This window comes from Myotis daubentonii, chromosome 19 (genome assembly GCF_963259705.1).
Source record: "Myotis daubentonii chromosome 19, mMyoDau2.1, whole genome shotgun sequence".
NCBI lineage: Eukaryota > Metazoa > Chordata > Mammalia > Chiroptera > Vespertilionidae > Myotis > Myotis daubentonii.
The window spans coordinates 11,842,116-11,869,664 of record NC_081858.1 but is presented as its reverse complement, the minus strand read 5'-3'; the positions used below and the strand labels follow the sequence as shown (position 1 = coordinate 11,869,664).

The 27,549-nt window shown below is 45.8% G+C and overlaps 2 protein-coding genes across 6 annotated transcripts in view; one reads left to right on the top strand and one right to left on the bottom strand.

Moving 5' to 3' along the window:
- The window catches only part of P2RX7 (purinergic receptor P2X 7), a 42,528-nt gene extending 31,597 nt beyond the window's left edge, over positions 1-10,931 (bottom strand). For 2 of the 5 annotated variants that reach the window (XM_059676812.1, XM_059676816.1), the window contains exon 1: positions 9,394-10,931. In XM_059676812.1, the coding sequence (XP_059532795.1) occupies positions 9,394-9,512 (119 nt within the window). In that variant the 5' untranslated portion in view covers positions 9,513-10,931. Of the gene's footprint in view, positions 1-615; positions 1,422-9,393 lie in introns of those variants that run through there. The other 3 variants (XM_059676811.1, XM_059676813.1, XM_059676814.1) reach the window with 2 other exon arrangements.
- The window catches only part of IFT81 (intraflagellar transport 81), a 126,161-nt gene that overhangs the window by 39,838 nt on the left and 58,774 nt on the right, over positions 1-27,549 (top strand). The window lies entirely within an intron of this gene.

Sequence of the window (27,549 nt, the reverse complement as noted above, 5' to 3'; positions counted from 1 at the left end):
TGGGAAGCTCAGTTCTGGTCTCTCACATCCATTCCAGAATGGACAGTGTGTTCTAGAGCAGCCTTAGTGGAATCCAGGCCCCTGTACATCGGAGGACTTGTCTCTGTATAATAATGAACGCATCATTTTAAGAATTCAAATGCTTCGGAGCCACATCGCAGGGGGAAAAAGAGTTTGCAATGCCCTGCCCGATGGGAAGAACATACTAACGACTGTCCCGGCAGCTCGCTCCCGACTCACTTGGTGAATCAGACAAGCCATGAACCTTTCAGGGACCATGGGTTTAGTCCCTGAATGAGGAGCTAACTGCCTGGCTTCCTGCTCCCTGTGACCTTTTGGCTGTGGGTAGGGACAATTCTCATCCTCTGAAGCCTGCAAACCACATATCCCTGAAGTGAAAGGGGCAGGAAGGCGCTGGGTACTTAGCTGGGTCATGTCTGATGGGTAGGTAGAGATAATGGGGGAGAAGAGAGTGGAGAGTCTGGAAGGTGGAGAGAGCTGACATGAGAGAAGCCTGGCTGAAAGGGCAGGGGAAACAAGGGGTGAAAGGGAGGGGGGATGGAGAATGAGGTCATCCCCAGAAGCCCTCAGGCTTGCACTCTGCACCTGACGTACCACAAGTAGACAAGGATCCCCGTTATAATGAGGTTCTTCAGAATCCCCATCCACAGGCTCTGAATATGAACGACTTTGGCAACTTGCACTGACTGGCATATCTGGGGGAATTGGCACCTGGCGGGCATGGAGAGAGACCTCAGAACACGGTGGGGGAAGAAGTGCCTCTCAGCCAAGCCTGGCTCTTCCTCACAGTGTCTGGGCTCACTGAGCAAAGGTTACTCTAAATTGACTTGAAAGTGAACCGTTTTCCAGCTGGTTAACCCCTGCCTACCCTGGAAGCAGCTGTGGACGCCGGGCTGTGTGCCTTCTGTGCCTCATGGGGATGCTGGGCCCGCAGTCTCTGCTTCTTGTGCATAAAATCCCCAGAGAAGAATCAGACTATGTTCCTCCCTGGTCCACTCGCCTTGCAAACAGCCAAGGGCAGCAAGAGTTGCACTGAGAAGAAAGTGGTGGAGAGCCTGCACCCCCAAAGCAAGTTAAATACTGATTTATCAATTACTCATTGCTGCTGTAGCAAATTACCACGAACCTAGTGGGTTAAAACAACACACATGTATTCCCCTACAGCTCTAGGGGTCTTGTTGCTCAATCAAGGTGACAGCAGGGCTGATTCCTTCTGGAGGCTCCATGAGAAAACCTGTTCCTCACCTCTTCCAGCTTCCAGAGGCTGCGGGCACTCCTGCAAGTCCAGCCCTTTCTCCCATTGTCACATCTCCTTTCTCTAACGCTGACCTTCCTGTCTCTCTCTTTTAAGAAGTCTTGTGATTACACTGGGGCCACTCAGATAACCAAGGATAACCTCCCCATCTCAAGACCTTGAACTTCAGCACATCTGCTAAGTTCCTTTTACCATATAAAGGACCACATCCATGTTCCTGATCTTCAGGGGGAAGCATTAAGTCTAACCACCGAGGCTCAGTTTATTCTCATGAGCACTATGCTTCTTTGCCCCTCCACCCTCCTTCCTCACGTTGCCAGGCACATACTTGCACAAGACTCTTTTCTCACCTAGGACACATTTCACACACGTTGAGATAAATTTGCAGATGTTATCATTTTACATCTCAAACCACAGCAGGCTGGGTTACTGCAAGCTTCCGCTAGCAAAGTGAAAGTGCCTGCACCACCTTTGAAGAGGACTTGACAAACAAGAGTGTGGGTGGGTGGGCTTGGCTGAGACAGTAAAGGGTCTGAGCCCCATGTTGGGGCACACAGGGCTGGAGGGGTTGGGCTGCTATTTTGAAGAAGAGGAGAAATACAATAACAGGGTGCAGCCATTTGAAGAGTGTCAAGTAGAAGGGCCACAGGGCAGAGCTCTAACCAAAGGGGGGGAAATTACAGGGAGATGGATTTGGGCTCAGAGTGAAGAAGAAATGTCTAACAATTAGAACAGCCCCAGAACACAGCAAGCTTTCCTTAGGGTTGCTAGTTGGTGTCGCTGATGACCATGACGATTTTCACTTATTTCATCATCTCCCTCTCTCCCATCTCCTCACCATCTGCATTTCAACGTCATCTCCCATCTTGAAAATGAATCCTCCCTCGACCCCATATTCTTCTCCTACCACCACTTGATGCCTCTCTTCTCCTTTGTAGCCAAGTCCCTTGAAAGAATGAGTCACCCCATCCATTTCCGCGTTTCCATCCACTTCTCCACCCACTCCAGTCTGGCGCCCGCCCCCACCACTCCTCCAAAGCCTCCCTTGCCAAGTAAACAACTTCATCTTCACTGAGTCCGATAGATGCACCACAGACCTGTTCTTTTTTTTTTTTTTTTAATATATTTTTATTGATTTTTTACAGAGAGGAAGGGAGAGAGATAGAGAGTTAGAAACATCGATGAGAGAGAAACATCGATCAGCTGCCTCCTGCACATCTCCTACTGGGGATATGCCCGCAACCCAGGTACATGCCCTTGACCGGAATCAAACCTGGGACCCTTCAGTCCGCAGGCCGACGCTCTATCCACTGAGCCAAACCGGTTTCGGCCAGACCTGTTCTTTTTAGGACTCTCAGCAGCATTTGACACCAATGATCATGCACTAGCTCCTTCCCCTTCTCCCCTCAGCTTCCTGGAATCCACATCCTCCTGACTTTCTTTGTATCTCTATGACCACCCTGCTGAGATCCTACCAGGACGTCTGTGCTCCCAATGGTTAGCATTCCTATCCTCGGGAATCTGTTCTAAGCCTTCTTGCCTTCTCATCTACATTTTCTCTTGCTGGTCAGTTGCAGCTGCTTCCATGGTTCTGGTTACCCCGTATAGAAATCTGTATCTTTAGCTTTAGATTCATATAGCTAACTACCCACTGAGCCTCTACATTTGTGTGTCCCACAGACACATCAAACCTTCAGTTCTGAACTCATCTTCTACCCCCAAAAGGGCTTTTTCTCCCATATTCCCTACCCCAGTAAATTCTTCCACCACCCATTAGTTGTTCAAGCCTGAAACGTAGCACACTCCTTAACTTATCCTTTCCCTCACTCCCCCTCATACGTTCTATTGTTTTATTTTCCTAATGTTATTCAAATCCATCTACATCTCTACCACTGGCACTTCCTTAGGCCAGGTCACCATCAACTCTCACCTGGATTATCCTGTAGTCTCCTAAATGATCTCTCTCCCTACGTTTGTATTCCTATCTCCTCCGTGCCCAACCTCCCTCCACCTGTATACACCTGCCCATGCCCATGGATGCTATAATCTTCTCTCAAGAGAATAAATCTGGGAAGAGGTTCAGGGCCATTTGGGAAGAGAATTCTGCAGTCCTGCATCCCCAGGGCATGGTGGGATGGGGGAGTGCAGCTCTGAATGGGCACATTCTGTCCCTGTGGCAGGCAGACCTCTAAGATGACCCTCAGTGTCTCCTATATCCTGGTGTATGAACCCTGCCTAACTCCCTGAGCTTTGAGTATGATGGATATGCTTCCATGTTTAGGTTCTATTACACAGCTGACCTTAAGATAGGAAGAACACCTGGGTAGGCCAGACTCAACCCCATGAGCCCTTTAAAAGCAGAGTATTTTCTTTGGCTGGTCTCAGAAGAGAAGTCAGAGACTTGAAGCATGAGAACAATTTATTGTGTCATCACTGGCTTGAAGCTGGAAAAGGCCACATTCACAAAGAATGAAGGTGACCTCCAGGATCTTAAGAGTGGCCCCTGGCTGACAGCCAGCGAGGAAACAGAGCTCTCAGTCCTGTAACTGTAAGGAATTGGAATTTTACCAACAAGAATGAGCTTAGAAGTAAAAAGCTCCCCCAGAGTCCCAAAGTGAGAACTCGACCCAGCTCACAGTTTGATTTCAACCTTGTGAGTCTCTGAGCAGAGAACCCAGTCATTGCCCAAACCACTAACCTACATGACTGTGAGCTGCTACGTGGATGGTGTTTTATGCCACTGAGTTTGGAGTAATTCCTTAAGCAGCAGTAGGAAACTGGCTTCTTACTTCATGGGGAAGCTTGCAGCCAGCAGAGTGCCACAGTGGGATTTCTAAAGCATGGGGTTCAGGAAAGTGGTCCCCATTGGTTAGGTCAAGACTGGTACTGTCCCCATAAATTCCTAAAGATGAATTCTGCTCACGCCCACCACATGATGTTATTCCCTGCGTACTAAAGTGTTGCATAGTTCTTATATTTGAAAAGTTTTGGACTTGGGTCTCATGCCTATCTCCTAGCTGCAAGAGAGGCTGGGAAATTAAGCTGTGACATATAATCAAGAAGTGGAGTCCATAACATGGGAATCCCCCCATAATTGCACTGTTCAAATCATAATTATCCGTTGAGACTTTGTAATGGATGTTTGTTTTTTTTACTGTCTCTCCCCACTCTGCCCCTACCCACCACTTTCTTTTCCCATTTCTTCCGGCAACAGAATTCTTTTTTCCTAAGGAAAAGCCATTGACTGTGGTTAGGTCCGGCTCATTCAGCTCTGTAACCCTCTCTCTACTTCCTGCCACAAGAGTGAGCACATGACCCAGGGTTGGCCAATGATTGGTTTAGGGATGAATATGTAACTCAAGCTCAACCAATCAGAGTCTTTCCTGGGACTTTCTTGGCAGAGCTATCAAGAAACCCTGTTTGTTCCTCTGGTTGCTATAAGGGGAGTATGTGAGGTGTGCCACCTTCCTACATAGATAGCCTATTCAAGAAGAAAACGAAATACCCAGTAGATCCAAGATGTGGAGAGAGAACCAGCCCTGAGAACACAGTTTGAACTTTTATGACCATCCACGTCAGAGGACAGTTCCATCTCTTCCACTGCCCAGTTACTTGACAGTAAATCCCCCTGTGTGGCTTGCTGGATAACTTGAGGTAGGTTTCTGTCAGACATCCAAACAATATGACTAGCACAGACCTACTCAGCATCCTGTCCACATACTGCTGCAACCCTGGGAGCTGGAGCCACGTGACCCTGCCTGAAGCTGCAGGCCCTGCCTTTGACTCCAGACTTGAACTTGGTTGTGAGGGACTATGAGAAGCTGCTCAGTCTCTTGTCTTTTTTTTTTTTTTTTTTAATTCATTTCAGAGATAAAGGGAGAGGGAGAGATAGAAACATCAATGATGAGAGAGAATCATTGGTCGGCTGTCTCCCTTTGGGGATGGAGCCTGCAACCCAGGCATGTGCCCTGACTGGCAAACTAATTGTGATCTAGTTCATAGGTCAACCACTGAGCTATGCCAGCCAGACTCAGCCTCTAGTCTTATTTCCAGTATTGCTAGCCCCTGTCTTGTACCCCAGTTTCAATAACTGATGCATTGTCTTACTTTGTTATCCTGGCCCTTTGCCTTTTCGGCCCTAGTATGTACAACCACTGAACCAAGAACCCTATAGCCAGAACTCACCACCTGCTGCTGCATATCCCAAATTTTACCTGAGTCTGTCTGGACTTCCATCAGTGGTCCACACCAGTCCTATTTGATGCATACAACATCCCTCAACCCTGGGGCACCATGAGTCTACCCATTTCACAGATGGCCAACTTACAGTTACATCAACTTGCAGCCTTAGAATACAATTGAAGGCAGCATTGTCCATACTGTGTTCTATGGGACACCATTCAGAGAGATGCAAGTCTTCCATTAACACAGAGGGGAAAAGCAAAGCTGGCAGCATTTTTTCCTTCAATTTCATATTTTAAAATATAAACAATAGGGAAGCATTTCACGTGGGGTTATCTTCCAAAGTGGGGACTTCAGGTAAAAATTGTGTCTCATTAAAATTGCCTTTGCTAGGCCCTTGCATTGTGCACAATGCATAGCCACAGGCTTTCCTCCTGCCCTGGAACAAGTTGCTGTTTTTCCAGTTTTGCGGGAAGTGAAAGGAAGGCAAATGTGAAGGAGTTGGCTTATTTCAGGGGGCATGTTGAGTGGAAAAGGTGTGTTTAGATACACAGGTAGGACAGCAAACTGCTCACTCTGTGAGAAGCACGTGGAAGCAGAGACTGACTGAGGGAACCCCAACTCAAGTATCCATCTCCCCCTTACTCCAGGCACCAGTCACCGAATCATTGCCCTGTTTGTTTGTTTTTTAAAAAAATATATTTATTGATTTCAGAGAGGAAGGGAGAGGGAGAGAGAGACAGAAACATCAATGATGAGAGAGAATCATCGATCGGCCGCCTCCTGCACTTCCCCCACTGGGGATCAAGCCCACAACCTGGGCATGTGCCCCCGGCCGAATCCAACCCGGGACCCCTCAGTCCCCAGGCCGACGTTCCATCCACTGAGCCAAACCGGCTAGGGCTCATTGCCCTGTTTTAATTGTGCCCTCTCTCCATGCTCTGGTGGAACGTGTGTAACTGAAATTAAGGGAATTAAATGCATGTAAAATAAGAGTCCACCATATGGAAGAAAAATAGTTATCGTTGTAAGGTGTTCTCATAATAACCTTTCTCATATGTACAATGATCTGTTTTTAAGAAACTGCGTGCTGGATCCAAGCATGCCAGAAAGTTACATTATCTGTTACATGGAATGATCTGCAATATGATCTTTGTAGACTTTACTATGTTTTTTATCATCAGTCCTATGATATCTTGTCTAAGTAATGTCTTATTTTAGAATTCTAGCGTATGGGTTTATTATTCAATGTTTGTTGCATAGTAAACACATGAATTAAATAATGATGATCCTAATAGTTACGATTAATAAGAATTCACACTTAGTAAGGGCTTCCCTTATGCCAGGTATTTTTCTAGCAGCTCTGCATTTATTAACTCATTTAATTCTCACAACAACCATCATCCCCATTTTACAGAAAAGGAAACGCAAAGAGCTAAAGGATTTTTGAATCCACCTTTTCAGACCTCAAACCCCAAGTGAGGGCATGGTTACTTTGATAGTCAGAGGAGAGGGTGTACTGCATTATGAAGGTACCCCTTAGATTAAAAAAGATTCTTTTGAAAAGGAGCTGACATTTGAGGAGCTCCTACCCTATGCCAGGCATTGAGAAGGGCTTGCATGCCTTTTCTATTTAATTACCACAACCACTCTGTGAACAGAGGCAGAATCTGAGGCTTGGAGAGGTTGAGTGACTCTAACCCTTAGGTGGTAAATAACACTGTCTCCCTGTACAGACGTGAGTTGTTATCATCATCATCATCATCATCATCATCATCATCTTCTTCTTCATCATCACAAAGAGCAAGGGGACATTACCCATTAGGAAAATGTGAACCAAAACCACAAAGAGATACCACTTTACATCCCACTAGGATGCCCGCAATCCAAAAAGACAGATAATAACAAGTGTCAGGTGAGGATGTGGAGAAATTGGGACAAATATTGATGGTGGGCATGTGAAATGGTGCAGCTGCTGTGAAAAACGGTTGGTTCCGCAAAAGGTTGAAAGAGTTACCAAGTGATCCACCAATTTCATTCATAGTTACATACCCAAGAAAACTGTTCATGCAAACATATGTTCTTGCAAAAAATCTGTACACAAATGTTCATAACAGCATGATTTTTAAAAAATATGTTTTTATTGATTTTAGAGAGAGAGGAAGGGAGAGGGATAGAGAGAAAGAAACGTCGATGAGAAACATCATCAATTGGCTGCCTCCTGCCCACCCCCTAGTGGGGATCGAGCCCACAACCCAGGCATGTGTCCTGACTGGGAATCGAACCAGTGACCTCTTGGTTCATGGGTTGACATTCAACCACTGAGCCACATCAGCTGGACAACAGCATGATCCATAATAGCCCCAAATTGATAAACAATCCAAATGTCCACCACGAAGTGGTCCATCTATACCAGTGATGGCGAACCTTTTGAGCTCGGCGTGTCAGCATTTTGAAAAGCCCTAACTTAACTCTGGTGCCGTGTCACATATAGAAATTTTTTGATATTTGCAACCATAGTAAAACAAAGACATATCTTTTTGATATCTATTTTATATATTTAAATGCCATTTAACAAAGAAAAATCAACCAAAAAAATGAGTTTGCGTGTCACCTCTGACACGCGTGTCATAGGTTCGCCATCACTGATCTATACAGTGGAATATTATGCAGCCATAAAAAAGAATGAAGTACTGATACGTGCTCCAATGTGAACGAACCTTGAAAACATGATGCTGAGTGAGAGAAGACAGACACAAAAGACCAGACTGTGTGATTCCATTTATATGAAATGTTCAGAATAGGCAAATCCATAGAGACATAGAACAGACCAGTGGGTGCCTGAAGCTTCAGGGGAATGGGAATGGAACTAAGGGAGGTGGGATTTCCTCTTGAGGTAATGAAAATATTCTAAAATCGTGGTGATGATTGCACAACTCTGTGAATATGATAAAAACTACGAAATTGTACACTTTGAATGGGGGAATTGTATAGTGTACAAATTATATCTCAACTAGTGGCCTGGTGCATGAAATTCATGCGGGGCGGGGGGGCCCTCAGTCCAGCCTGCACCCTCTCCAATCTGGGACCCCTCGGGGGATGTCCTACTGCTGGGGTCAGGCCTAAACCGGCAGTCGGACATCCCTCTTGCAATCTGGGACCACTGGCTCCTAATCACTCACCTGTCTGCCTGCCTGATTGCCCCTAACCACTCTGCCTGCCAGCCTGCTCGCCCCCAACTGCCCCCCCCCCACTGGCCTTCTCGCCCCCAACTGCCCCCCCGACTGCTCTCACCTCCTGGCCTGATCGCCCCTAACCACCTCTGCCTCGGCCCTGCCACCATGGCTTTGTCCGGAAGGACGTCCGGAATGTCTCCCAGAAGGTCTCCTGGTCTAATTAGCATCTTATCCTTTTATTAATATAGATGAACTGTAACCAAAAAAATAAAGAGCATGGGGAGCCTTCCTAACCATGGAGAAGATCTAAAGTATTTACAAGTCTGATCCTATTCCTGCCCCTAAGCAGTGATGACTCAGATACCAGCAGCATCACTACTTGCACCCCATTCATGGCCTTCTCCCTGGAAATCAAGGGCGTTGCCCTGTGTTTTCCCACCTTTCCCAGGCATGCCCCACCCATTTTGCCCCAGCAGCCCTGGGATAGAACCAGTGTGTCACACTTGCCTCCCAAGCTTCTTTCTGTAGCAAACTGGCACAGCTTCCTCCTGTCTGCTGCTTGCTGGCCGCCGCCCCCCCTCCTCAACACACACACACACACACACACACACACACACACACACACACACACACACTTCTCCACCAGCTTGCTGTGAGACACACATCTCGGGTTTTAAAACCACGTAGAACTCAGGATGTGCACCAGAAGCTGCGGGCAACCACTGCAGAGATCTGGGGTCATCTCCACACGCCACTTACCTAACATAGGAAAAGACAATCATGTGGAAGAACCACTTAATGGTGCCATAGCTCGTGTTCTGGATCTGGATGACTTTGTTGGTCTCATACAGGAGCATATCATCGCAGCAGGCTGGCATGGTGAGAGGCTCACTCTCGTCTTGGAGCTGGCTCCAGAACAGTCACAGCAGGCCCACCAGTAAGAGAAAACGAAACGCCTTGAATTTAAACTGGAGCCTTTAAGTTTGAGCTCCTCCAATGATGACACAATGGGGGCGGACCCTGGCTGCTGCCCAGTTGTGGCTGGGGGATAAACAAGGGAAGACAAGTCCTATAGGCCTGCCTCCCAGCTGACCCCACCCCCGCTGGCCTCCCTCACATGCTCGCACAATGATGGTGTTCAAAGGAAGGGTGGTTGTTTTTTTTTAAGAATTCTGCCCTTCCCCCTGTTCCCTTCACTTTTTTGACTCATTTCATTTGGGGGGAAGGGGCAGCCCTTCAAATGTCAGGAGACCCAGTGCTTTCATTGTGCCTTAGTAAAAGGACCTAGATCTTTCCATGGCCTCAAGAGCCACTCAGAGACTGACTGATTCATTTTCTGCAGCCCTTTATTCAGCCCCAGATGTGTATGAACACTGGGTGAACGAAGGTCTCTGCCTCCCCTTGTGCCCTCACCCCCACACACTTCCTCACAACACTCCTGCCTGTAGATAATGGGGAATCAGATGTGCTGGGTAGTGGGGAGGGAAGGGTGGACTTTATTTCTATGCTGAATATTTCCTGCATGACTCTCTGTCTGGATCCTCTCTCTGTCCTGCTCTGTGCCCTGGGAGGTTCGTCCAGGACTTAGGCCCAGCAGCCTAAGACTCCCAGGAACAAACTAGCCATGCAACAAAGCTAGGATTTGACCCCTCAATGAGGGCGAACACATGCCAGAGGAGCCGTGTCCCAAGCAAAGGGACAGAGTTTTTGTAGGATTCTGGTGGAGTTTAGCTTAAATTTCAATGAAAGCAAATTTTGGCAGGTTCAAAGCAAAGCAGGTTTTGTATAAAATGGTCAACTTCAGATCTGGGTGTTAAAGTGGACCCAGGGCCCTGTTTCCTCAGAAGCAATAAAGGTAAGATTTCAAATGCTCCAAGGATCCTTCATCTGAAGCTCTGGGCTGAGTGCACACTAAGGCCACGTCTATGAAGTTTTCTCTTCTGTATGCAGGCGCTGTTAGGGTCGCCGAAGGAGGAATGCACGAGACCAAAAGGGGTAAAGGTCATCTGGAAACCCAGATGGGCTGAGCCCCAAATGGTGCCAGCACCCAAAGACTGGGAGTCAGAGTTTTTTAAAGGACTCTAGGCGGGCTTTTTCTGGGAGGAGAATTCTCTGTGCAGGTCGGGATTCTGGGAAACTCCGGAGGGGAGAGATAATGGTCTTAGCAGGTGGAATGTGGTCTAAGCAAGTGGAATGTCCATTGCGAAGTGGGCTAAAGGTCAATTCCCAGGGGAGGGGGTACCGATTCGATTATCTGATCACACCTAACAGGCACTACTTTAAAAAAATTACTGATAGATCTTTAAATATCTCTATATCCAGACCAAGCCTTTCTGAGATCCTCACCTGTGCAGAATCGCCAGACCTAAATACTCAAAGACACTTCAAATCACATCTTGGCAATGAAACACCTTCCCCCAAAGCAATCGTGCAGGGAAGGACTGATGAGAGGGCCTTGGAGGAGCAGATGAGGACTGCTTAGCCAGGAGGGCAGGGAGGTCAGGGTGGGTTTTTTTTAAAATATATTTTTTTCTATTTATTTCAGAGAGGAAGGGAGAGGAAGAGGGAGAGATAGAAACATTAATGATGAGAGAATCACTGACCGCCTGCCTCCTGCACACCCCCTCCTGGGGATCGAGCCCGCAACCCGGGCATGTGCCCTTGACTGGAATCAAACCTGGGACCCTTCAGTCCACAGGCCGACGCTCTACCCACTGAGCCAAACCAGCTAGGGCTCAGGGCGGTTTTTAATGGGGGACATAGAGCCAAGGAAAGATTGAGGGGGTTAGTTAAGGTGGAAACATTTGAGCCATTCAAAGATGTTAAAAGAGCCCTAGCCAGTTTGCTCAGTGGTTAGGTGTCGGCCTGTGGAATGAAGGGTTACAGGTTTGATTCTGATCAAGGCGCATGTGGGAGGCAACCTATTGATGTGGCTCTTTCACATTGATGTTTGTCTCTGTTTCTTCCCCTCCCTTCCACACTCTCTAAAAATCAATTAAAAAAATACCCTCCGGTGAGGCTTAACAAAACAACAACAAACCCCCCAAAGATGTTCAAAGAGAAACATCAAGATTGGTGGTCTCTGTTTTTTTTGTGAAGTAGGAAGTGAGGTCATGAATGGAATGGGGGAAATGTGAGGACTTGGGTGAAGGTTGTGTGTGTGTGTGTGTGTGTGTGTGTGTGTATGATTCTTGTTACAGACCTGCTCTTGAATGCTTCCTGTATTGACTTGCCTTCCCTGTCCCACTTCCCGACTCCCCTTCCCGGCCCTTAATCTCCCAATTGAACTACTCGCCAGCATTCTTGTCTCAGGGTGTGCTTTGAGGAAACCCAGTATATTTCAGCCCCCTGTGCTGTGGTTATGAGTCTGGACTTTGTCCCAAGAGCAATAGGCAGGTTTATAAGCAGAGGCACAGCATGATCTCATTTTCACTTTAGTAAAATCACTCCAGTTGCACCTTGGAAAATGGATAGAAGGGGCAAGAGTGGAGGCGGGAGGTCTGCTCAGGGAGAGGGTATAGTGGCATGGAGCAAGGCTGAGGGCAGATCCCTGAAGGACGCCAACACCAAGGAGACTACGCAGAGGCATCCGGGAAGGAGAGGAAACCAGGACAAAAGCCAATGATTCACAAATAACCAGAGGCCAAGGCGATATTAAGAGCGATTACAAAGCTGTATAATTAAAGGCCGCTAGTGAGCGGACTATAAATGAGCGGAACAGATAGAGTAGAGCATTAAACACAAAGACAAGTGGGAACTTAGCATGTGATAAAGACATTTAAAATCAGGGGAGAAAGGAATTGCTCAAAATAGGTTCTCATAGCAATTGGCTAGCCATTTAGAGGAGGTCAGTGGAGGGAGGGGGTGTAGTATTCTAACTTTTCATGTTTAAAAAGATGTGTAACGCCAAAGTCAGATTGGCTCAGTGGATAGAGCAGGGGTGGGCAAACTTTTTGACTCGAGGGCCACAATGGGTTCTTAAACTGGACAGGAGGGCCAGAACAAAAGCATGGATGGAGTGTTTGTGTGAACTAATATAAATTCAAAGTAAACATCATTACATAAAAGGGTACGGTCTTTTTTTTTTTTTTTTAGTTTTATTCATTCCAAACGGGCCGGATCCAGCCTGCGGGCCGTAGTTTGCCCATGGCTGGGATAGAGCATTGGCCCACGGACTGAAGGGTTCTGGGTTTGATTCCGGCCAAGGGCACGTACCTCAGTTGCAGGCTCGATCCCCAACCCCAATCGGGGTGCGTGTGGGAGGCAACCAATCGATGTGTCTTGCTTACATTGATGTTTCTTTCTCTCTCTGTCTCTCCCCTTCCCTTAAAAAAAAAAAAAAAAAAAAAGATGTGTAACTGAAATGAGATAGAATCATCAAATGTGAGCAGAATCAGTTACACAAAAAGGGACGTTCAAGTCATCTTTCTGTTCATGTGGCACCCATTTTGCATTTTAGTGAAAAATGGCAACAAAGATAACCGGATGCTCTTTGCAATAACTGACAACGCCATACCCTCACCTGGCTGGCGTTTGGTTCTTTCTCCCACGAAAACTCCTGTTGGTGTCAGTACCAGTTTGGATTTGCAGCGATGATACAACGATGCCAGACTGACTCTCCTTCAGGAGGACAGTGTTTCAACCAAGATTCACTGTGGTTTCTTTCTTTCTTGGGAACTGGAGCTACTTTAAAAAGCCTGTCAAAATGAGGTCTCTTTATCTTTCTCCATGGCACTTTCTCAGAAACGTGTCTTGTTCACCCCCTCTCTTCCTTCCTTCTCATCACCTAACTCAGAATCCTTACAATAAATGCGTCTGCTGCTTCGGAATGTCACAGGGTTAGGAGAATGCCCAGTGCCCTGCTATCCAAAACCGTTTTTCTCTGAGTTACACCAAACCAGTGCTGTCTAATGGGATGACCACTAACCACATGTGGCTATTTAAATTATTTAAGGTTAGCCCAGCCGGTGTGGCTCAGTGGTTGGGTGTCAACCTACGAACCAGAAAGTCACAATTAGATTCCCAGTCAGGGCCCATGCCTGGGTTGCGGGCTTGATCCCCAGTGTGGGGCGTGCAGGAGGCAGCCGATCAATGATTCTCTCTCATCATTGATGTTTCTATCTCTTCCTTCCTCTCCCTTCCTCTCTCTGAAATCAATAAAAATATATTTAAAACAATAAAAATAAATAATTTATTTAAAGTTAAATGAAATTTAAGATTCAGTTCTGCAGTCACATCCTATTTCCAAAGCTTAATATCCAGGTGTGACTAATGGCGCCCATAATAGACAGTGAAGATGGAGAACATTCCCACCAGTGTAGACAATTCTACAGACTGCGCTGCTGATAAGATACGTGGGACAGAGGGAAAGGTGAGCGTAGTTGCAGGTAAGGGAGGAAGGATAGGACGGGCTCAGTCAGATGGCACCTATTTTCTGTGCGAAATAGGAAGCAGAGGTGCCCGAAGACAGAGAAAGGAAAGGCAGAGGGAGGTTTGATGAGTGTGAAGAAGATTCAAAACAGTTGCTATGGTGATCAGGAGAAGAAAGCCAACAGGGAAAACAGGAATTCCAGGGTGGTGTTGAGACTGAAAGGCCATTGAGGTGTTGTTGCAGCAGTCTAGGTGACTGAGATTATGACAGGGGCCCGGGGCCTTCCCACCTGCAGGACCCGCCTCCTACCTCCACACCCAGGGGCCCACCAGGCCCTGCCAAGTGGTTCAAATAGTTTGAGAATATGTAATTGTTGGCATTAACAATGTGTATTGTGGTCTTCTATATTTGTGCCTGAAACTGTAAGCAAAACTACACATGTGTTCCTCCTTCTCCCGAAAGCACCCTTCCCTGGGGCAGGACTCTGCTTCATTACCATATTCTTCCTAATTCGTTTATTTTTTAATCTAATTTTTATTGTTTTCAGAGAGGAAGAAGGAGGAAGGATGGAGCCCGCAAATCCAGCATGTGCCCTGACTGGGCATCAAATCATGACCTCCTGATTCATAGGTTGACCCTCAATCACTGAGCCATGCCAGTCAGGCCTAATTTGTTTACTTAACAACTATTTACTGAGTGCCAGGGATTCTGGGGATATGTGAGTTGACAAAAAAGACCAAAATTCTTTCCCTCTTGGAGCTCATATTCTAAAGAAACAGGACAAATAAAAGACAAGTCAGATATATAGAATGTGAGAGGGCTGTGCCCCCTATGGGGAAAAATCAAGCAAGGAAGGAAGATCAGATGTGTTTGGGGTTGAACTTAGTGGTTAAAAAATGTGTTAGGTGAAACTCACATAACATAAAATTAACCATTGTAAGATGTAGAATTCAGTGGCATTTAGTACATTCACAATGCCATGCAACCACCACCTCTTTCTAGTTCCAAAACATTTTATCACCTTAAAAGGAAACCCTGTGCCTATTAGCAGTCACTCCCTCCTTCCCTACAGCCCCTGGAAACCATCAATCTGCTTTCTGTCTCTATGGATTCACCAGCCCCTGGTAACCACCGTTATTTTTTTTTCTGTCTTTGTGGATTTAATTATTCTGGGCATTTCACATAAATGGAATTATACTATGTGGTCTTTTGTGACAGGCTTCTTTCAATTTGTACAATGTTTTCAAGGCTCATCACATTTTAGTATATGTCAGTATTTTATTCTTTCTTATGGCTGAATAATACTTTGTATGGATATATCACATTTTATTTTTTTTCCTTTTTTAAAAAACATATTTTATTGATTTTTTACAGAGAGGAAGAGAGGGATAGAGAGCCAGAAACATCGATGAGAGAGAAACATCGATCAGCTGCCTCCTGCACACCTCCTACTGGGAATGTGCCTGCAACTAAGGTACATGCCCTTGACTGGAATCGAACCTGGGACCCTTGAGTCCGCAGGCCCACGCTCTATCCACTGAGCCAAACTGGTTAGGGCTATCACATTTTATATAGCTGTTCATTAATTGATGGACACTCAGGTTGTTTCCACCTTTGTCTATTATGAATAACTAGAGGCACAGTGCACGAAATTCGTGCACAGGTGTCCCTAGCGGCTGCTGGCTGCTGGCTGCTGGCTGCTGGCTGCCAGCTGCCAGCCGAGGCCTTCCTTTATTCCGTGTCGCCCCCTGGTGGTCAGCATACATCATAGCAAGTGATCGAACTCCCAATTGGTCGAACTTCCAAGAGGACACTTTGCATATTAGGCTTTTATATATATAGATGTTACCATGAACATTCTGATACAAGTATTTGAGTTCCCGTTTCCACTTGTTTCAGTGGAATTGCTGGGTCATATGTTGAAGTTTTTGAGGAAACGCCAAACTGTTTTCCACAGTGACTGCATCATATTGCATTCCCGCCAGCAACATATGAGGGTTCCAATTTCTCCACATCCTCGCCAACACTTGTTATTTTCCTTTTTGCAAATAATAGGCATCCTAGTGGTAAGAAGTAGTATCTCACAGAGCTTTGATTTGCATTTCTCTAATGCACGTCATTGGGTGTTGAGCATTCTTTCATGTGCTCATTGGCCATTTGTACAGCTTCTTAGAGAAATGTCTATTTAAGTCCTTTCCCCACTTTTGAATTGGGTTGTTTTCTGTTGTCACTGAGATAGAAGAGTGGAGATTGGACTTTTAAATAGAGTGGTCAGAAAAGGCCTCTCTGAGAAGAGGCCTTTTAAGTAAAGATCTTAAGAAGGTGAGGGAGGGAGTTACCAGGATGTCTGGGAAGAGCATTGCAGAGAGAACAGTGAGTGCAAAGGCCTCAGACAAGTTCCTTTCACTTCTCTGTAATGCTGTTTCCTGTCTGCAAACAGGGAAGAATAAGGCCCGAAGACAATATCACGTAGAGTGTCAGCAAATTATCCACTCCTGGGCTTGCCCATGCCCTTGAGGAAGACTTGAACTTCTCAGAGCCACAATTTGCTCATGTATGAAGTGGGGATGATAATCCTACCTACCTCACAGTATTCCTGTGCTAGGGGGAGGAAATGAAACATGAGAAACTTACTGAATGTGTTGGGGGGAGGGACTGCGGGATAGATTGTCTTAGAAAAACAATGTGTTATGATATGCTCCAGCCAGGTGTGACTCTGTTTACCTCCCCTTTGTGCTTATGAACTTTCTGTGAACTTCTAAGGAACAGCTAATGAAATGCTTTGTATTTTTTTTTAACACTGTTTTGCTATAAAGGATCATACTGCACCCTTGGTCTCTGCCACATGCTTCAAACCTTCCCAGAGTGGGTGGGGGGTGGTCAGCTGGCCAGCTTAATAAAGGCTCTTAAATTTAAATTCTGAGTCGGTGGTCTATCTCACTGAGCCAACCCATAACAGTTCCCACAAGAATTAAATGAAATAATATACTCAGCCAGGGTATATTCATAGCAGTGCTCAGAAATGTGGGGTTCAAACCCAGATCAAGAGGACTTTGAATCCTGAGGCCTCTGGGAGGAAAAGGTTTACAGGAGAGTCGAAGGGTTGCTGTGTGGGGAGGCCTGTGGTCTAGGCTACTAGATACTTGATCGTATTTACGTTCTGAAGAGCATACCTTATTTATATACGAACACCAAGCAGGAGGTTACAGTCTGAATGCCAGCTTTCACCAAGTGCCCTTGGGCAAATAGTTTAACCTCTTTGAACTCGGTTTCCTCATTTGTGCCTCCATATTGTGGACAGTATTCAAGATCATATATGTGTGAATAAGAGAGGTGCTCAAAAAACTTGCCTCTCTAATTGCTTCATCATATGTCTGCTCTGCAAATACTATCATTTGGGGCATTCCAAAAAGCTCAACACAAAAATGCTATGATTTTTTTTTGTGGCAGTTAAAAAAACTTTTTTGGGGTCTCAGGCTACAGTTTAGATCCTGCTCTAGTAGTTACCTGCTGTTGGACCTTGGGATAGTGTCGTAACCTCTCTGATCTTTAGGTCCTGGTCCAACCTTACAAAGCAGTTGTAAGGATCTGAGCTCATTTTCGTAAATCACCCATCAAACAACAGAACTCTGCTACACCAGTATGAAGAAAAGGATGGCACATCCAAGCAGTTTGGATGGTGAGGGAGAACAGAACAGAGAAATCCTAATTAGACTGTCAAGAAAAGCTCCTGAGGGGCCAGCGGAGTGAAACCATAATGGGTGAGTTTCCAGCCCTCATTTTTCTCCCTAAGAAAGGAGCTAAGATCAGGAGTCTCAAATCTGAGACTCTTCTAGGTCCGTGGCTAGCTTGGTGCCCTCAGCCAAGTCCCCTCCTCTCTCTGTGCCTCAGTTTCCCAGGGGTTCCTCTCCCCAAACCCTCTCCTCTCTGAAACCATTTGTGGTACCGCCGCTGACCAGCAGAGGGCAGTGATGCACCAACATTGATCTGAAGTCTGCCTCAAAGTTCTGTTTGCTGTTTTCCTGGACGAGAATTATGGTGAAATAATAATAGTGGCATATGTTTCTCTTTTTCAAAGGTCCTTATTTTATATTCAGTGCACAGTTAGAAGAGGTCTTGTCACAGTGTGCAGATGAGGAAGCAGAGCCTCAGAAACATGAGAAACAACGACACGTGCAAACAATCCACTGGCAATTTAGACATTTGAATGCTAGAAGCGCAATGCTGTATGTCTGGGCTGCTTAGTAGCGATAACCAATTACCCACTTTATGATTCATGAAGTACTTTCTGACCCTCAATATCAGAAAATTCTTATTCTGTCCTATCTAGCTTACCAATAAGCAAGCTGAGCCTCCTAGAGGTTATGCCATTTGGCTTATTGTTTTCTTCATCAGCTTCATCTTAGAGGCTCCCAGAAATAGCTTAAAAACTATAGAACTTGGTGTTTGGCAGCAGTTTTGATGTGGTAGGATGTAGTGGGTTCTAGAGCAAATACTGCTCCTTGTTTTGCAAAAGGAATCAAGCCCCTGTCTCTGCTTCATTGTCTGCATGGGTTATTAGCAATTGAATGTGCAACTGGAATAGCTCTAGGTCAAAAGTGGAATTCGAAAGGGACTATCTAATGATACACCTGGCTCTAGCCAGTTTGGCTCAGTGGATAGAGCGTTGGCCTGTGGACTGAAGGGTCCTGGGTTCAATTCCAGTAAGGGCGTATGCCTGGGTTGTGGGGTCGATCTCCAGAAGGGGATGTGCAGGAGGCAGGGGTCAATGATTCTCTCTCATCATTGATCTTTCTATCTCTCTTTCCCTCTCCCTTTCTCTCTGAAATAAAAAGTATGGTTTTTTTTTTAAAAAAATCATACACCTGTCCTTAACTCCAGATTCTGATAGCCACCCCCAACCACCCAAAAAAATCACTGTTTTTGATGATCCTTGTATGTGTCTGTATGTGCGATGTCTTTAACAGAACCCTGGCTTGGTTAAGATGCTGTAACAGAAAGGCCAACTCAAATTAGCTTAAACACCTAAACATTAAGGAACGTTTGACTTCATCCATGTGAAACTTCAAGGTGACTCATGCAGCAACTCAACATCAGCAAAATTATTCTACTCAAAAGTCAGCAGTGCCAATAGGCCCATCGGGGTTGACACTCTGGTATAGGGGTTGGAGTTGGGGTCTGCTCTGATGACGCACATGGCAATGTGGAGGGGGTAGAAGGACAGCACTTGGAATTTGAGTTCAGAGAGTCTGAAGAAGAAAAGGAGGACTGGCCTTGGGGAAGGGAATCAACAGTCTCTGTTACACGCCCTGAGGCTGTTAATCCAGCTCCCAGGGAGCTCTAACTAGCTCTTACACTGTGTGTGCCTGCTGCTGGGAGTTAGGGGACAAAGCAGAATCAACACTTGGTCCTTGTCCTCCCCTTGCTTATAGTCTGTTTAAACCAGACTTGCATTACTTCCTTTTTACCCTTAGTACTTGTATTTTTTTTATTGTAGAAAATGCTGACAGCTATAAAGAAGAAAAGCCAGAATTGCCCATAACCCATCACTCAGAGACAGCTACCAGTAACATTTCTAGTTCCTTCTAATCTTAGCCCCGTTTTCTAATTATTGCAAGTCATGCGAATTATCTCCTTATTTATTCATTCATCTGATAGTACTGGAGTGTGTAGTTCAGATTCTCACTTTACTAGGAGTTCCCAGGACAATTTCATTGTCGCCCAGAGTGGTTGAATGAGGTTTGACTTGGGCTTTGAAGTGGATCTGAATGAGGACAGAGGGTATAAGGATGGCCTTACAGTGAGAGGAAGGGCATGTCCCAGGCATAAACGTAGGGCAGGTGGGGGTAGGTGAGAAGATTGATGCGTAGTGGAAGGCTAGAAGGAGTCAGTGGTAGGGAAGATTCCAGGTGTAACATGTATCTGTGTTTTTGGACGGTTCAGCAGTCATTCCCCCTTCTGATCTCAGCACCCAATTTTCCTTCGGGAACTCACTTATTCCCCACTGTCAACTCTCAGCTCCTGTTTGGGAGAAGCTCCATACCCTTATTTAGAGATGGTCACGTGACCAAGTCTGACCAATCAGAATAGCACCTCCCTCTGGACAGTGATTGGCTCACAAATGGGCACATGACTAGATCAAGCCAGTCAGGACCAATGAGACTGTCTGGATTTCTGGGTTTCCTTGAAATTTTAGGCAATCTGACTACATTGTGTGGCAGATTGGAGCTGAGAGGAAGCTGTCTGCTTCAGATGCGATATGCACTGTACAGTTTGCCGCAGTCCCCGCCCCTTCCTATCACTAGGGAAGATAGGTTAGCACTCTGTTCAGAACTCTGTGAGCCAAACACAACTTGTCTATCTGTCACACTTAGCCCTGGGAATGCTAGTTTGTTTTCCCTGTGTAGGTGCCAAGATGAATGGGAACAACCAGGGTGTGAGTCCTTGCCAGTGGATGACCTTTAGGAAGTTTCTTAACTGGCCCTGAGCCTCTACTTCCTCATCTGTTGGATCAGTGATTCTCAACCAGCAGCGAGTTTATCCCCCAGGGGACATTTGATGATGCCTGGAGACATTTTTTGGTTGTTACTGACAACTAGTGGGTAGAGGCCAAGGATATTGCTAAATAACTTACAGTGCACAGAGCAGCCTCCACCCTACACACACACACACACACACACACACACACACACACACACACACCAAAGAATGATCCAGCCCAAAATATCCATAGTGCTGAGGCTGAGAAACTCTCTATTAAATGGAGATGGTAACAGCCCTAGCCTGTTTGGCTCAGTGGATAGAGCGTCAGCCTGTGGACTGAAGGGTCCTGGGTTTGATTGAGCCCAATCTGGGTCAAGGGCATATGCCTGGGTTGGCTCAATCCCCAGTAGGGGGCGTGCAGGAGGCAGCCGATCAAAGATTCTCTTGTCATTGATGTTTCTATTTCTCTCTCCCTCTCCCTTCCTCTCTGATATCAATAAAAATGTATTTTAAAAAAACATTTTCCAAAAAAAATGGAGATGATAACAGTAGCTCATTTAAAAGGCTGTTGTGAAGATCCAGTGGAATTATCTGTTTAAGAACTGTCATTTCTACTTCCCCACCCCACTTGTAAACTCTACAGGTCAGGGACCAGATGGTTTTAGAGCAATGTTCTGTATCCCAATGACTAGAACATGGAGGGTGCTAAGTAAATTTTTATGAATTGAAACATTTATCAGATGAGTACAAATCAACAAATAGTAACTATCATCATCATCATCTTCATCATCATCAATCAACACTATCTTTCCAGCCCCTGGCTCAGTATATGATTGGTTATCTATATTTGTTGAATGAACGAATGAATGAATGAATGAGAAATGGAGTATTTACTCATTAACCACTAATTTATGTGCTTTAGGAAGATACTGTAAACTCGTGGGAAATAGGCCCAGTCTTTTCCTATTTTTTGCAAAGAGGATTTTTGTTCATTAAAAAATTACTTTAGGGGAGTGAGACTTCTGCCAAGCCAGGGCCTGGCTCAAAGTCATGTAGAGTTGAGGACTCAACATCTCGCTCAGCTTAGGCAAAAAAGGAAAACGGGCCAGGCTTTGTGCGAACTCGCTGTGAAACAAGAGCTGTTTTCAGGGCCCAGGAACACTCTCTGTCCCATGTTTAATTTCTTCCATCTGTCTGGTATCTGACCTCCACTGCCCTCTAAGCCATTGCCACACATTGTCTGCACATGTTCCCATATAAGGTGATCTCTCTCTCTCTTTCTCTTCCTCTCTTCCCCTCTCCCTCTCTTTCTCAGGGTTGGACAGCAGGCTGCTTCCTCCACCCCACTGTTCCTCTCTTGGCCTTCCCTGGCAGGCTGCACTGTGAGGATGGATGGCTGGAGAGCGGGAAGGGGCAGGGGGCTGCCAAGGAATGTGGCAGGTTTATTTTTGTTCGGACTGCATTCTTTGCCAGGCCTGCAGGCTCCAGCCACTTGGGGATGTCACATGCCGATAAGACAGTGGGGGTGACTGAGACCTGCGGCTCAACTCTGCAACACCCCAGGTGTGAGCCATCGTCACAGAGTGGGAGGGGGGGAGGGTGGTGGTGTAGGGACTCTGAGGTCATGTAACTCACCTCTTCCCACTCCCCTGTGTCTGATTCCCAGAAAGACAAGTTTGAACCTTCAGAGAAGCAACTGCAGAAATTGAGATCTGTAATCACTTAGACCCATTGCTGGATAAAACCCAACATTTGCAGCAGAGTAGAGAAGAACCAGGTGTCGAGGTGAAATTATTAGCTGTGTGACCTTGGGCAAGTTGCCTGACCTCTCTGTTTCCTTATCTGTCAAAATAGTAGCAAATGTACTCCATACTATTCCAGTATCATAGTGAAATATGAATTCCATGAGAGCAGGGATTATTGTCTTTTCTGTTTACTGTTGTATCACCAGCATGTAGGTAGAATAGTACCTGGCACATAGTAGGTGTTCAAATATGTTTTGAACAAATTAAGTGAGATAATGCATTTAAGTGCTCAGGACCAAATAAATGGTAGCTGTTACTTTCTATTCAATAACATCATATGTTTATTAAATACTTATTAAGTGCCAGGCCCTTAATAAGGTGCTGGGGATACAGCAGTGAACAAGACAGACTTTAAGGAAGCTTGTATTCTTTTTTTTTTTCTTGATCCTCACCTGAGGATATTTTTCCATTGATTTTTTTAGGGAAAGTGGAAGATAGAGAGAAACATTGATGTGAGAAAAACACATTGACTGGTTGCTTCCTGCAGGCCGGGGAGGAGCCTGCAACCGAGGTACGTGCCCTTGACCAGAATCAAACCCGGGACCCTTTGGTCCGCAGGCAGGCACTCTATCCACTGAGCCAAACTGGCTGGGGCAGAAGCTTGTATTCTGATGAGGGACATATACATATAACTTCAGAGAGTACTAGGTGCTATGGAAGAAATTTAAAAGGGAATGTGGAAGTGAGGTTGTCAAACCTTTTGACTGTAACTCTCAGCAAGAAATGTTTATCGTGTGACCCAATGAACTCACCTGCCTGTTTATTAAACTGAAATAAAACTTTCACAAAACAATTGTGATAGGTTGTCTGCAAAGATGTCTGCCAACAATTTAGCAACCATCATTCCTGGTATGCACATGCCACTCCCTGATCAAGAGGTAGAGGCTGTTTCTCTTTCCTTGAATCTAGGCTGGACTCATGACTTGCTTTGACCAATAGGATGCGATGGCAATGACACTGTGCTTGCTCTGGGCCTCTGCTTTCAGATGCCTGGTGGCTTTCATTTCTGTGCTCCTTGTACTATTCACTGAATCAAACAAGGAGCTTGATGTGGTTCGAATTCCAATGTAAGCAAACCAAAATCTACACCTGTACATGTCTCAAGGTCACGAAATCAAAAGTCAAAGGACAACCAATCACAGACAGACAACTAGGCTTTCAGCTATAGCCAGTGAAATAATTTCTCTTCTTTGCTCCCACACTTTTCTCTGTATAAGTCTCTCCCAGGACTCCTGCCAGCGGAGGGCGCCCCTAACCACTTCCTGTTTGGTGCTGCCCGACTAGTATCAGTTGATCTTTTAACAGTATCTAGCTGCCAGGTAGAGAGGCAAACTGCGGCTCTAGAGCCACATGCGGCTTTTTGGGCCTTTGAGTGTGACTCTTCCTAGGCCTTAGGAGTACCCTAATTAAGTTAATAACAATGTACCTACCTATATAGTTTAAGTTTAAAAAATTTGGCTCTCAAAAGAAATTTCAATCGTTGTACTGTTGATATTTGGCTCTGTTGACTAGTGAGTTTGCCGACCACTGGGTTAGACCATTGAATGATGAGAGACCTCAAGGAGAGAGTTCACATGAAGGAGAAATGGCAGCCAGCACAGGGGCCCAGAAAGGAGGGAGCTAATTTGGATGTTCTGGCCCCAGAGGAGCTCCCAGCTGAACTCAGCCCCACGGAGATCCCAGCAGATACCACGTGGAGCAGAACTACCCCACTGAGCCCAACTATCCCACCGATTTAAGGGAGGGTTTCAAGCCAATACATTTGGAGTGGTTTGTTACTGCAGCAAAAAATATATATATTTTTGACACAAAAGTATTTACCTTTATTCTGTATGATATTTTCTATTCCGCTTCATTTTTTAAAAATGTTCATCAATGTGCAGGCGGTGTGGCTCAGTGGTTGAGTGTAGACCTGTAAACCAGGAGGTCACTGGTTTGATTCCTGGTCAGGGCACATGCCCAGGTTGTGGGCTCGATCCCTAGCAGGAGGTGTGCAGGAGGCAGCTGATCAATGGTTCTCTTCTCATCATTGATATTTCTATCTCTCTCTCCCTCTCCCTTCCTTCCTGAAATTAATAAAAATATATTTTAAAATATTCATTAAGAACCATTAAACTGATTTCAATAACTACTAGTCAGCCATAACAGTCTGAATAGCTCGGTGATGGCGAATGACTGGTAGGTGGGTTACTTTAGTAAGAGGGTTGGGAAAGGTCTCGCTGAGGAAGGAACATTTGAGCTGAGACCTGAATGAGGAGAAGGAGCCAGCAGGGGGAAGATCAGGGTAAAGAACAGCCAGACCGAAGAAAGAGCAGTGCAGGGCTCTGGAGTTTGGGATGGGTTTGGTGTGTCTGAGCAGCAGAAAGGAAGCCGGAAGGTGGGGGGTATAGAGAAAACGGAAGCTTGGAATAAAATTAGGCCATAAGCCCTGCAACGCCTGGGACCTCAGCTACAGAGAGAAAGACTGCTTGGAAGACTTGGGGTGAATGGTTGTCCATCTTTTTTTTTTTTTTTAAATTGAGGTGAGATTCGCATAATATAAAATTAGCCTGTGTGTGTGTGTGTGTGTGTGTGTGTATGTGTGTGTCCTCACCCAAGGATATTTTTCCATTGATTTTTATTTATTTTTTAAAAATATATTTTTATTGATATAGGAAGGGAGAGGGACAGAGAATCATTGATTGGCTGCCCCCTACTGGAGATCGAACCTGCAACCTGGGCATGTGCCCTTGACTGGAATCAAACCTGGGACCCTTTAGTCCGCAGGCCAACACTCTATCTATCCACTGAGCCAAACCAACTACGCTCCATTGATTTTGAGAGAAAATAGAAGGGAGAGGGAGAGATAGAGAGAGAGAAACATCGATGTGAGAGAGACACAATGATTGGTTGCCTCCCACATTCATCCCAACCAGGGCCAGGGATAGAACCTGCAACTGAGGTAGGTGCCCTTGCCCAGAGTCGAACCCAGGACCCTTTAGTCGAAGGGCTGACACTCTATCTACTGAGCCAAACCGGCTAGGGTTAAAATTAGCCTTTTTAAAGAGAAAATTCGGTGGCATTTGGTTACATTCACAGTATTGTGCAACCACCACCTCTGCTTCCATCACTCAAAAGGAAACCCTGTACTGATTTAGCAGTTGTTCCACATTCTCTCTTCCCCCCAGCCCCTGGCACTCACGGATCTGCACTTTGTCTTTGTGGATTTGCCTTTTCTAGCTATTTCATGTAAATGGAATCATACACATGTGCCTTTTGTGTCTGGCTTCTTTCACTCAGCATCATCTTTTCAAGGTTCATCCCTGTGGTAACATGTATCTGTACTTCATTTCTTTTTAGGCCGGAATCACATTCTGCTGTACATTTGCACCACAATCTGTTGAGCCCTTCACCCGTTTTGATTCTATGATTCCATCTATAGCCCTTTCACAGGCCTCGATTTGACATCATCAGCCCAGGAAGGGAAAGGCTCTTGGCAACATAAAGAAGGCCACGCTGAGCCCCGCTGCTCCTGGCCTTTTCTTGTCCCTTCCCCTCAACTTTTTCCTGTGTGATCTGGAGCTTTCTAATGGCCCCAAAGCAGCTCCACTGCTGATTACCCTTGAATACTCCCCCTGAATTCTATAAATACCCAACGCTCAGCTGGGAAAAAAGAACTTGAAAGGCATCTGAAATGAAAATACCCTTTTTCCCATCATTGGCCAAGTGTTTTCTCTCCATCTTTCCACTCTTTGATTCCCGGGCGAGTGCCTGGAATTCAAACCTTTAGCCCTACCCCGTTAAGAGAAGAGTCTCCTTGGCAAAGCCCTCCAGGCAGAGAAAACCAGACGGCATGTTAACACTGGCCCTCCGCACAGAAAATCCCTTGGCCTCCAGCTTCAATGGCCTGTTACGGTCCTTCCTCCAGACTCTGCTGAGCCAGTTTTGAACCAGTTTAGTAGGTTGGCGAAAATGGCTTTGGGATCAGGCAGACCTGTGTTTTAATCTTGATTCAGCCGGCTGCTAGCTATGTGACTGTGGGCCCTCTATGAACTCTCCAGGCCTCAATTTTCTCAATTGTAAAACGGGGAAAAAACAAGACTGTCCTTGCAGCCTTGTTGGGAAGATTAAATGAGATGATGTGGGTGTGGGCAATGTGCTGAAATGAAATTAGGCCTAACTCCATGTGACTCCAGGAACCTCAGCTACAGAGCCAGGGCAGCTTGGAGACATGGGGGTGGTTCTGTTGTCTTCACAAGGCCTTACTGCCCATCATTTTGATTGTATAATTCAATACATGATTCAATTTGTCCTTCCTTCAGATTGCTCTTCCAGACCCCCATTCTGCCATCTTCTTCTCTGGGAGACCAATCTGCATGGATGACCTCAAGGGGTTGCCTGCCCGTTTGGCGCCCTGTTGGGTTTAGCTAATGGGAAGCCAGCCAGGAGATCAGAGGGTGGGAGGAATGTGAGGTCAAGACTGTCTACATTTCAAGGCTCCTATTAGGCAGCCTTCTCCGTACAGCCACTCTGTTTACGAGCTTCTGGTGCCTGCTATCTTCTCTGACTACTTCAGGCTTCTGGCAGCAATGGCTGGCTGCCTTTGTTATTGGTCCCTTGTTGGTTTCCTGAAACCTTGCCCATGCCTTCACAGATAGTCCTTTATTAATCTCTTCTCCATTGCCCAGAGTGTGCCATCTTTAGCCTGCCAGGACATGGACTGATACAGAGGTTATCCATTTAAGTTGACAATTCAGATTTACAAGAGGAAGTACATGATTTTATAAGTAACCGAAACCCAACTCTGAGCCCCCATCCTGTCATTATTGGGCATTTCGCCTTGGGGTACATCCTGGGGGATGCTGAGTCCCTGGATGTGACAAAGCTTCAGAGACTCACTAGAAATCTTTGATCAATGGCCCGTCCTGGTGACTGCTTGGTCAACCACCCATCATCCCAGGCTGCCTGGTCTTTTCGGGTCCAAGGACATTAATGCTTGCATGTCGGGCCTGGGACAAAGCCTTGGCCACACTGGAATGCAGATTGTTTTAGGAGAGGAATGACACCTAGGAAGCATCAGCAAGTGAAGATATGATTATTATTTGACCCCAGTAAGAATGTCAGTGCATCTTATTTTTCAGTTCATAATCAAGGAAGTAATATGAATTTGACTCCTATACATGCCCATGACTCACAAAACCCATTAAAAAAAACACCACCATTTGACAAAAATGTAGCAACAGGCACACATTTAATGTCATCCATTGAGCTGAATGT